The following is a 12,308-nucleotide window of genomic DNA, read 5'->3' on the forward strand; positions in this document are numbered from 1 at the left end:
TTGAACGCGCCTTCGATGTCTAGGAAGGCGGCCATCGTGTATTGCTTGTGTTGCAATGTCTTCTCGATATGATGTGCAACTTTTTGTAGTGCTGTTCCGTTGACTTGCCTTTTCGGTACGCGTGCTGCGAATTCGAAAGTCGATGTTCCTCTAGCGACTCCCGGATGTGGACGTCCAGGTGTCTCTCTAGTGTCTTCAGGGCAAAGGAGGTGAGACTTATCGGTTAATAATCCTTTGCTAGGATGTGCCTGGTTTCGGTACGAAAATGACTTTTTTTTGCTTTTTTTTGTCTGATTGTAGCATTGACGGTATTACGCCGTCTGTGCCCGGGCTTCTGTACTTTTCAAAAGAATCTATTGCCCACTGGATTCGCTCCGTGACAACGATGATGATAACCTCGCTGTGTCCTTTATGTCTTACATTGATTCGCAGTAGCTTTGCCAGGAGTCCTTCTTAGCGTTATATACTGCTTTTTCGTATGCTTTTTGCGCTTTGTATTATTCCCATTCCCGGGTTACATAGCTTGTGGTGAAGGACTTTTGCGCTCTCTTTTTGAGATCGCTTTGTTTTTTTGTCCACCACGTTGAGTACTGCTTTTTCGAAAACGATACGTTACTTGTCTCTTGGAAGGCGTTGTTTAGGATATTCGTAAGTTCCTGTGATAATCCTGGCTGCACGTTTTGCAAAAGTCCCCTCGCTGACACGCTCCTTCAGAATGTTAGTGAGTCAGACAGCTCTTGCCCTACCGATTGTTGAGGACCGAAATGCCAGAGCAGCTATTAATGGCTATAGCCATCCGTCACAGCCCCTTTTTGGCTTTTGAGAAAATCACTGGAGAGTAGGGCTGCCGCCCCCACAAAGGTCTTACCGGAGCCGACATGTGTACATTTATCCATCTCGGTGAGCTGAGTGTTCACCTATTAGGTCACGAAATTTGTCCAGTGACATACCGCTGTGTGCAACCAGGCGAGCACAATCGTTGAGCCAGTCCAACAGTTTAGGGCGTCCGTAGACCTGGCATGTTAGAAAGAACGGCGCTGGCCGTTTCGAACAATAATAAGGCTTCGCACAACTCCAACCGAGGAAGCGACACCTCTTTGACTGGGGTCACTTGGGTGTTTGCAGTTAGCAAGTTCACCCCTACCGTGTACCCAACCTTCACGAGAACTTAAATGGTGGCAGAATCCCTGGTACTCGATTTTCAAATGTGGTTGGAATGGGGACCCGATTGAGCGCGGATGAATTCTCCAAAGAAATCTTAAGCAAGGGCGTCATCCTACCCTAGATCCTGGAGTTAAATGTCCTGTATACTTATCTTCGCACGGACAATGAAAGGGGCGAGTCAGCCCGTAGAAAGGGGTGTTTGGCTGGGAAGCGTCCTTTTATTTATTTCTTGGAGCTGGGCAACACATCTTAAATTTACGGAGTAGCAAAATCTGTACTCGGATTTATGCGCAGTTGACCGTACTCTTATATCTTTTCTCCATCTTTTTCCACAGGGCCCGGATATGGTCCTGATGGGCACAATTTTCAGTTTTCGGGGTGCCTGGAATGTGGATATTTACTTAAAATTCCCGGAATCTAATTCTGCTGTTCAGCGCTTTTCGACTGACCTGAGCAAAGGGTGCCTTGTAATTTAACAGAAACTTGTGTATTAAGGAGGTAGACCACCCTGACATTTTTTAAAAATCTGATTTCTTTTTTACTTAATCTTGATGCCGATATTCTTACGGCCATTTTAAGACATAGGGCTTAAAAATATCTCATTACATGTGGATTCTACAGCCATTAGAAGTGAGCGCTGCCGGTATAAATTATAGTACTTTCTTTATCTTCTTTTGCGTTTTTCTCAAAACTACGTTTTTTAAAACGGTGTACATGATTTCTCAAAAACTGCTGGACCGATTCTCTTCAAATTTTTTACACAGCTTCTCTATAAAGTCCTCTATAAAGACGTAGGGTTTTTTTTTATATGATTTTTTGTTTTAAAGTTATAAATTTTTAAATCAATAATTTCGTCTAAAAGTGCCCCCATTTGCTAAAAAAAAATTGTTTCCAAAAACGGCTACGTCATGCTATAGCCATACTTATATAGTTTATAAAACATTATTGTTTTTGAATTTCGAATAACAAATGTGGTGTGCAGCATGCACACCATCCGACCATTCCCTAAAAAAAAAATCATTTTTTGACTGGCTATATCTCCGCCGTTCGTAAATATATTTTTTTCTTTTAATAAGTATTTTTTAGTTTAACATATGTACTTTGATATACTAATAAATAAAAAGTTGTATTCTTAACAATATTGTCAAAAGGCATTTTTTAAAAACCCTCCAATTTTCATGCGTTCAGGGTGGTCTATTCCAAAATGGCTATGTCTCAAATTTGAATCTGTTGAAAACTGAAAAAGTTTTAATAAAGTATTTAGTATATAAGTATTAATTTCTCGATCGTTCCTATTGGAGCTATGTGATTAGTGGTCTGATTTTCATACCATTAAAACCAAAATTCTGGAATATAATAAAAAAGCTGTACCTCAAACTTAATGAAAATCTGTTGAAAACTGAAGTAGTTATAGTGTTTATTTGTATTAATTTTTCTATCGTTGATAAGGAAGCTATATATGATATAGGAGTCTTATCCGGCTCGTTCCTACATATATGCAAAGTTTCGTTCTTATAGTTTCAAATCTGAGAGACTAGTTTGCGTAGAAACGGACAAACGTACATGGCTAAATAGACTCGGCTATGGATACTGATCAAGAATATATAAACTTTATATAGTCGGAGATGACTCCTTCACTGCGTTTCAAATTTCTGATTCAAATTATAATACCCTGCATGGGTATAAAAAAACTAAGAAAAAAAAACTATGTCGGATGTCGGTCGCACTAGGCGAGTGCCACAGCGGAACTCTGTTTCGCCCGTCCGGCCCAGATCAATTGCGGCACGAGTGGCAAAAAAAAAACAACATTTGCCAGAGTGCTGCGGCACCGGCCCGCTGGAACAATTGTCCAAGTTGGGTGGCGGCGCTTTTGAAAACAGCACTATTCGTGCGGCTGCCAGCCGACGATAAACCAATCCAAAAAATACACAAGTTGCCGCAAGATCCAAATATTTTAATCCAAATTTATTTTTATATATTTAGGTATTTATTTATTTTAATTTGTTTGTATGGGTATATATGTTTAATTATTTGAAAACGTAAGGAGAAATTAAAAAATTTTTGTTCGCGGAGAAAAAGCTCGCTGGGTTATACTGACGGTGCATATTTGAGTGGAGCGTGGAAGAGTGGACTGCATTTAAGTGGCGTAAACAGAATAAATTGTGTATGGATACGACACAATAAATACAAAATAATATCGCGACAGCGTCGAACTGTTGGGCGAACAGGGTAAACTCCCGAAACAAGTGCAAACTGGCTGGCCAATATTAATTATGCCCCCTTTCCCCACAACACACTTTCTCTGTTCACGGCGAACTTTTATATGCACGGAATGAAAGAATGAATGATTAATGATCCAACTGAAATTTGCACGAGTACAGAAACTTACAGATTTGGAATTATATCGAGATTTTATTTAGAATAGGTTTGGTTTAATACTGCTTTGCGATAATGGCTTTTTTATTTTTGCAACGGTGTTTGTTTTAGTGACGCTTCTGTGGGTTGTCAGCGCACATCAGTGTTTCAAATGCTAACTGAATGTTCTAGCAATACCTATGCACACTCACAGATATTGGTCGTTGGATCAAAATGATTACCTAAGAGATGATGACTTTCGTTTAAACTAGGGCTGAAATGTAGGTTCCATTTGAGCATTTCCAAAGATGGACTTACCACTTCTCTCGATTACCCTTATTACTGGGTCCCGTATGACGACATCAAAACCAGACTTTCCGAGGTTCTTTATTGTGAACATGACGAATTAGTTTTCTACGGCTTGGCGCACGAGACACGGCTCAAGACATTCATTAATAAGAAGTACTGTGTCAATTACGAAACCCACCACACCGCAAAAGATAATTTCGCGCCAAGAGAAAGAGTGCACCAGAATCACTGGGAATTTGGGTACCACTGTCGTATTTAATTTGGTACACGGTATAAAAAGAGTACAAAATAGCCCATAAGGCTTAGAATCTTAAAGCTAAGTACTTTAATATACGAATATAATTGATCCGATCTTTACATATGCTATGACATGGCAACCGTACATTTCTCTTTAAGTGTTCCGCTAACCTATCCGTTGGTCTCTTTTAAACCGCCCTGGTTCATCAAAGAGCTAACACGCCTAAAAAATGCAGTCAAAACTTTATAATAAATATATAAACTCACCGGTTCCACACTATTCTCTGTAGGTTTCTAAGCGCTCGGTCTAACTTTACTTCTTTACTGTTGACTCGTTGTAGGGTACAGTTTGTGCAGAACTCAAAACAGTTATAAACCTTTGGTAACACCAAGCGTAAACCCTATTTATACCCTTCCTCGCTTACATTTAATAATAGTACCGAAAACTCTAACCTAGCCATTGCCGATATTTTTGCGGAGTTTTTTAAAACAACATATTCTCCCTCTCGGCAATCCTAAAATTTCGAGAATGTAAACACTCCCCGCTTGCAACACTTATATAGATCCGTTATTTCTCCATGTTAGCATGGTTTTATGAGGCGAAGATCAACCAATCTTTTGAAACTCTCCTCATTTGTCATTAGAGGCTTCAAACATTGGGCGCAAAAATATCTCATTACTTGTGAATACAGCCATTAGAAGTGAGCGCTGCTGGTATTCCTTAGAGTACTTTCTTTATCTTCTTTTGCGTTTTTCTCAAAACTAAAAAAAAACTACTTAATATTTTAAAATCAAAAAAAATATATTATTTATATAATTGATTGCATGATTAATTAAAATTTATTGCATTACAATTTTGTATCATGCTTTGCTGAAATCAGAGCTTAAAGTGGTTTCTTGCAAATGTAACTTCTTTTTTTGTCGCGTGCGAATGCAGTACATTCAGTGAAAATCTTAAAAACGAGCAAGGGCCCAAAGTCGATCTTAGCACCAATTATAGTGCTAACCAAGAGCCATAAGTTTCAAATGTAGTCAAATTTAAATAAAGTTATGGCACATATTTTTTTTAGATTGAATGCGTACGAATGTCGCATAGAGAATTACCCATATATTAATTTATTATTCTTCTTGCCGATTATAGGTTTTAAATTATTTGCATTTATTAATTTTTTAGGGCTTCGAGTTAAGTGCAACTGAATTGGAACCTGTACTTTCTACATTGCCCCAACCTTATGCGGCAGCTATCAAGCAACGTGTTAAAGCTTTGAATAAAACAGTTCGAGGACGCACAAAGTGCCGATCAAAACGAAAGCCTGATATCCGAGACGTATTTCGGGACTTTGATGTAAGTATATATGAAACTCAAAACAAAATTTAGCTCAATGTCTTGTTTGTAGTTACAAAAGTGTTGATTGCATGTACTTCGATTTTATTTAAAAACAACTTAGAAAACTTAAGTCAGAATATATTGATTCTAGAGTTCCTGGAGCATACCTTTGTAAGCATTAAGTTAAAAGGCCTTTCAGTTTCCCAGATATTACACGAACTATCGTTTTGATAGACTTAAAAAATACAAGTTAAGAAACAAAACCTTTCGTATCTTTCTGTACTGTCTCATTTAGTTGCTTGCCTTATTATACCCTTGCAAAATATTGTAACGAGAACCGCCATATTCGAGGAGTCCGCGATATTTATGGCCGTTGGCAACGCGAGAAGCCGCGAATTCCCTTTTCGGCGCAATTATAAGGGCTATTGACAGCTAGGATGCATGGTCTCTCTAAGCGCTCTCGTTTCCTTCTCTTCTTCTTACGAACGTGTCCAGAAAAGCACTCGTCTCTGATCAATAATAAGGAAAAAGAAATAACTACCTTGACACATGGGGCCACTTAGAGATCTAGACGAATAAGTGGGTCCGACCGGGTTCTGGGCAACCACACCTATTAAAAAATTCCACTCGACTTTCCGTAGGCAGAAATTCGATACATTAGTGCCAGGTGTGGGGTCACTAGTGTTTTCGAAAACCCTGACCTATGAAAATGTCAGTCCTCGTCCGAAGGTCGTTGCCAGGAAAAGCTGCGAGATGGAGTCGCATCGTTGGACGCCGTGGACCGAGCTTTCGACCACTCGTTCTGGCGAATGGAGCAAAAAGTGGACGCTTTGGGTCAGTCGCTCCACCTTAAGCTGGATCAGAAGTTCAAGCAAATGTAAGCGACTTTCGAGAGGACTATGCTTGACGACCGTTCTGGAAGCAACGGCGGCCGGCCGGCACGTCGTCGTGATAGCATGCCATGCCGTGATAGCGATCGCCATTCCACAAGCAACCCGCGCGTAGGTGAGGCATTAAACGTGGACTCCGGACAGGCGCGGCAGCTGTTTAACAGAGGGATAGATTCCGGGCCAGGTGCAGTACCAATTTTTGTGCCGCCTACAGCGTGCGACCTAACCTCACATTGGGGAATTTTGGAGGTGTCTGGCGCAGAGCTTCCACCCACTTTCGACAGCACCCGTCCCTGGTCGGAATTTCAGCGCCTTTAAGACGACATGACCGAGGAATACCACTGGTCAGAGAGGAAGAGGTGCAGGAAGCTGTATACATTATACTGTACACATGTATAGTAGGCGCGAATATTTCACGATCGGCAAGCATGCCGGCTATCATGCATTTCATAATCGGATGCAAGGACCCCGAGAGTCCTTCAAGGACTTCTCAATGGAGCTGTAACGCTTGGGCAGATGCGTCCTGGGCGAGTTCACGCCCGCGACGTATAACCCCGTGTCGTCCTCGAGAAACTAACTGCCGTCAACATTTCGGGGCGGAGGTTGACGGACAATCCCGAAAGCCCCAGCGAGTATCCGCTCCCCACGTCTCCTGCCCCTCTTCATTCACAGAATACTGGCCCGGATTCTTACCTCCGCGACCTTTTTGGAGCACCTCATCGCGCCGCCGCCCCCCAATGAACAACCTGGCGCCCGCCATAGTCTTGTTCGTAAGGGAGTAGAAGCCGGCCTGGCCCTTTTACTCTCGCCGCCGCCGCCCAAAAAGAGTGTCGCTCAATCTCGGGGTGTATAGTCTGCCGCAATCCAGAATACCGCCACGCTACGCCGACCAAGAGAGTCGTCGAACACCCCCAAAATAACCGCTGTCACAACAGGCCCCCCTCAAAGGAGGACTTGCCGGCCCACCTTCACCCAAAATGGACGGGTGTTTGCCCGAAACGACGATGACTCGGGGCATACTGATTTAACCCGGCATGTCATAAACGGCATGTCAAAGACTCGTACTACGCCGTTGCACCCTTAATCGGACGGAATGGTTGAGAGGTTTAACCGAACTCTCCTGGACTATCTGCTAAATTCGTTGCCTGGGAGGCGAGCTCCGGCTACCAAGCGAATTTTTGTATGGGCGACCGTCCCCGAATCCGGAAAGTTACCCAGCATTCGTGGACCAAATGCAGAACTGCCTCCGACAAACGCAGCAGGTAGGACGACAACATTTAAGTTGACCTTCGGTCGCACCCAGTGGAGTTCGTCGTTGGAGACGAAGTATGGCTATATGCTACTACTAGAAGGGTTAGACGATACCCTAAGTTGCAGTCGGTTTGGATTGGACCCGCCACCGTCATCCGACGTCACTCTGACCTTGTGTACAATATCCGGCTACCAAGGAAACGTACAATTAGTACCGTTCATGTCAACCGCCTGTCACCATATCGGGACCCGAATTCCGAGTAATTACTCGGCCAGGAGGCTCGAGTCTGAGAGGGGGGGGTAATGTAACGAAAACCGCCAGATTCGAAGAGTCCGCGATATATGTGGCCGTTGGCAACGCATAAATCGGCGAATTTACTTATAGGCAATTATGAGGGCTTTTGACAGCCAGGATGCCTGGTCTCTCTAAGCGCTCTCGTTTCCTTCTCTTACGAACGTGTCCAGAAAAGCAATCGTCTCTGATCACTAATAGAGAAAAGCTAAGAAATAACCACCTTGACACATGGGGCCAGTTAAAGATCTGGACGAGTGAACTCTGCCCGTGGCCCGATCGCGGTAAAAATTCGTTACAATATTATAATTTTAGTTAAAAGTTTGCAACGCAGTAATGGATTCATCTCCGACCATATAAAGTGTATATATTCTTGATCAGCATCGACAGCCGACATTTTTTCTAAAAGTTTTCCGACCTTTCTTATTCAGCTTTTCGATATAATCATCGGATCCGGCTCGTATATAGAAGACTAACTGCAAAGTTTCATTCAGCTTCAAAACTGAGAGACTAGTTTGCGTAGAAACGGACAGACGGACGGACATGGCTAGATCGACTCGACTGTTGATGCTGATCAAGAACACTAGTCGGCAAATGTATTTTTTCATAGCGATGCCTCAGTTTCTTTTTCATTTCTTTTTATTTTAAAGAGAAAAATATTTATGGATTGTATATAACTCCTTTAGTTATAATATATTATAAATATAACAAATTGTTCTTCTTAACAATGATTTTGATTTCTTATTAAATAAAAACTTAAAACCAATTAATTTTACAGTGGCTTAAGTATTTTGACAAACTTGTTTAAATTTTACATAAGTAATATTTTTTATACATTTATTTTAAACTGGAAATTAATAAAAAAATATATTCTCCTTTGGTGTCTATGACCTTTTGAAGGCGATTAGTAACGGAATCGACCAAGGTTTGAAGGTATTTTAAAGAAATCTCTTTCCAATTCATTGTGACCTCAGTGATGGTTTCTGCTTTTGTCCTGGTGAAATAAGTGCTTCTATTTCTTTTTATAAGCGACCACATATTTTCAATAATGTTTAAATCAGGACTTTGTGGTGACCATTCGAGGGTTTCAACCTGAACATCTCTTAAAAACCTAGTAATCATTCTAGCTGGAATGTTGTCCTGTTGACAAATAAATTCATTTCCTATTAATTTTTTGTGGGAGGGAAACACATTCGTTTAAGGTTTATAAAAATCTGTTTTGGTTCATGAATCCTCTTATGGGAACCAAGTCTCCCACACCACTATATAAAACAGAACCCCAGAACATTACGCTTCCACCCCCATATCTTACTCTTTGACACACAGGAGAAATTTTTTTACGATAATTCTTGTAAATTCGTACAAAAATTTTCCTTTAAGATGCGTAGAATTTAAAACTTCTCTCATCCGTCCACAGCGCATTACGCCAAAATGAAGCGGGCTTGGTGATGTACCTTTACGCGAACTCCAACTGCTTTAGTTTATTTTTAGGGGTTATAAAAGGTATTGGCTTTGCAATATACGTTTTTATATCTGCTTCTATCAAACGCCTGCATATTGTCCTCTCACTTATAGAAGTTAATGCAGTCTCATTCCAATCCAAGGACACGGCCTTTGGTGTTTTTAGAGGGTCCTTTTTAAAAGCACGGACGATTTGACGGTCTGCACTAGGTCCTGTCTTTCGATTTCTGCCCTTACGGCGAACATTGATCACATCATTCAATTTTTTATATTTACTAATTTGATAATAAATTGTCTGGCGAGACAAATTATTTTCCTTAGCTATGTTTATTATGGAAAAACCCAAGTTATATTTGATCACTATTTCTGATCTTATTTTTGTGCTAAACTCAGATTTTTTAACCATTTTAATTATTAAAAAATCGAATTTATCCAATATTAATGAAAACTTGTAATAATATTTTTGAACCACAGTTTCAGCTTGCCCAGAAACAACAAAATCACGCAAGGACAAAATATATTTTCCATTTCAAAAATCGTTGCTTGCTGGCATTCTTATCAGCAGGACGAAAAAACAAAGGACAATTGTCGAAATGTTTTGCATATTAACCAGTTGTCAATTTGAACTTTTGCTTTATCTTCGTTGTCGGTTCTAACAACTCACCGGTACTTAGTTAGATAGTCTAATGGTCAAATACAATGACAAAATATATTTGCCAACCAGTGTATATACCTTATATGGTCGGAGATGACTCCTTCAAGAAACGTTCGTGAAAGCCAATAGATGACGAGTAAAGCAGTGAAAACAAAAAAAATAAAAGAGTTCAACAGAATATATACACAACTCGAAAACTGTAGAAAAAATAAGGATGAAAAAGAATTGGATATAAAATCGGACAATATAGAACATAATTTGTGAACCCAATTAGCAACATATACCACGAAGCGTCGCAATAGTGGTTTATAAAAGCTACTAAAAATGATTGGTTTAGAAGTGCCTGACGGCACCAAAGATTCGTTGTGAAGTTTAGAATCTGTTACAGTGCTAAAAAGTCTATATAAGTTTGTAAAAACACAAATAAAATAAATAATAGTTTAAAAAAAACTACAAAAAAAAAACTCTTATAAAAAACCGAACTAAAAAGAAGAAAATAATTTATAATTACAAACAAAATTATTAGATTCAGAGCAATAGTATATAATTAAATACAAGATCACTAAATTCAGAGTTAAAAGCGTGCGGTGCATCCAGAGACACGGTAGTATCTCGCGCCAAGTACCTGTTATTATACCCTTGCAGGGTATTATAATTTCAGTCAGAAGTTTGCAACGCAGTGAAGGAGGCACCTCCGACTATATAAAGTATATATATTCTTCATCAGGATTAACAGCCGAGTCGATCAAGCCATGTCCGTCTGTCCGTTTCTACGCAAACTAGTTTCTCAGTTTTGAAGATATCATATAGCTCCCATAGGAACGATCGAGAAATTAATACAATTAAAAATTATAACGTTTTCAGTTTTCAGCTGATTTTCATCAAATTTGAGATATAGCCATTTTATATTAGTCTTTAATTTTGTGTCAAATTTTATGAAAATCGGTCGACTATATCATATAGGTGCCATACAAACGATCGTTAGATGTGGAGCAAAAATGCAAATCTGTGAATGTAAAACTGCAAATATAATAAGTAAAGGTGAATGAAATGAAAGCAGGTATTACTTCATTGTTCTTTAACACAAATATATATAATTTATATTGTATGGATTCCTAGTCATAGAAGTTCTATCTGCTTCGGCGTGACGAAGTTAGCTTAGAAATTTTATGTTGAAAGAGAAAAGCTAAGAGCGCAGCAGGTGCAGCCATACACCCATGCGCGCATGATTAGGCGCTAGCGGTCTGCTTCGAACATATTCCCCCCGTTGGAAGAGGTACTGTTCCAACTTCGTCGGCATCGTAGGGCATAACGGCTTGGTACGGATTTAAGGCCTCCAATTGGCCAATAACCTTTCCGCACTGTGGTCAGCAACGCTTGTGATCCTGCATGTGAATATTTTCTCTTATCGTAAGAGAGCTGTTGCATTGCTCTTGTAGCCAAAAAGGCAGCTGGCTTTACTATGGCAGCAAGTGTGTCATCATCAGAATGATTGGTAGGATCCTTGACGACGGCAGCTAAGACAGACTGAGGAGTTGACGCACTCGGCAGCCCTTCAGAGACGATCCAACCAAGTTTGGTGTTCTGAAGAGTTGGCAACGCGCTAACCAAATGAATTTGTCCCGTAGCCATTATTTGGAAAAAGAGGCCAGCACCAATTATAAGATCTATTCGATCTGATCGATTGAAGTGAGGATCAGCGAGCGATATATTTTGCGGAATTTTCCATGATGTGGCATTTATGTTGAAATGGGGCTGATACTCAGTGATTCTATCAGTCACAACCGCGGAGAATGAGGCACGATAGCTTGCATACCGGGATTGCGCTTGAATGTCGACTGTCCTATCACAATTCAGAGAAGATTTACCAATCCCAGAGACTAGTGTATGGGACTTTCAATGATTTGAATTGAGTTGATTCGCTAGGCGAGAAGTAATGAAGTTTAGCTGAGACGCCGAGTCTAAAATTGCTCGGCAAGGCACAAATTCTCCAGCCTTATTTCTCACATATATAGTAGCGGTTGGAAGCAACACGTAATCAATGGGCAGAATATTTTTGGGTTTTGGTGGAGGGTTTGATGAACGGTGATTAGGTTGGGATGATGAATGCGATAATGAATGTGATGATGCTAATGCTGATGAAAATGATGTTGATGGCTGAGAGTTGGGAAATGGATCGGATGATAGAAATGAAGCGGTGGATGGTACAGATGGGTCCTGATTAAAATGCAATAATGAGTGGTGCTTCATATGACAGTATCTGCAGTGCGTTGACTTGCAGAACTTTATTATCGAATCGATTTGTAAGTAAATCCAAAGCCTTTCTATAATTGGCATTCGAGGGCTCAAGCGAACGTATGTTCTCTA

General features: G+C 40.3%; 1 protein-coding gene across 17 annotated transcripts in view; it reads left to right on the forward strand.

Moving 5' to 3' along the window:
* Positions 1–12,308, forward strand: part of conu (Rho GTPase-activating protein conundrum) — a 67,319-nt gene that overhangs the window by 32,267 nt on the left and 22,744 nt on the right. For all 17 annotated transcript variants that reach the window (XR_015271060.1, XR_015271058.1, XR_015271059.1 and 14 more), the window contains one exon: positions 5,240–5,410. Coding sequence is in view for 12 of the 17 variants with exons in the window: in XM_086830190.1 (XP_086686316.1) it covers positions 5,240–5,410 (171 nt within the window). In the remaining 5 variants the exon portion in view is untranslated. The remainder of the gene's footprint in view (positions 1–5,239; positions 5,411–12,308) is intronic.

The sequence above is a fragment of the Drosophila serrata genome, unplaced genomic scaffold (assembly GCF_035046125.1).
Source record: "Drosophila serrata isolate PLE 108 unplaced genomic scaffold, ASM3504612v1 contig_229, whole genome shotgun sequence".
Taxonomy (NCBI): Eukaryota; Metazoa; Arthropoda; class Insecta; order Diptera; family Drosophilidae; genus Drosophila; species Drosophila serrata.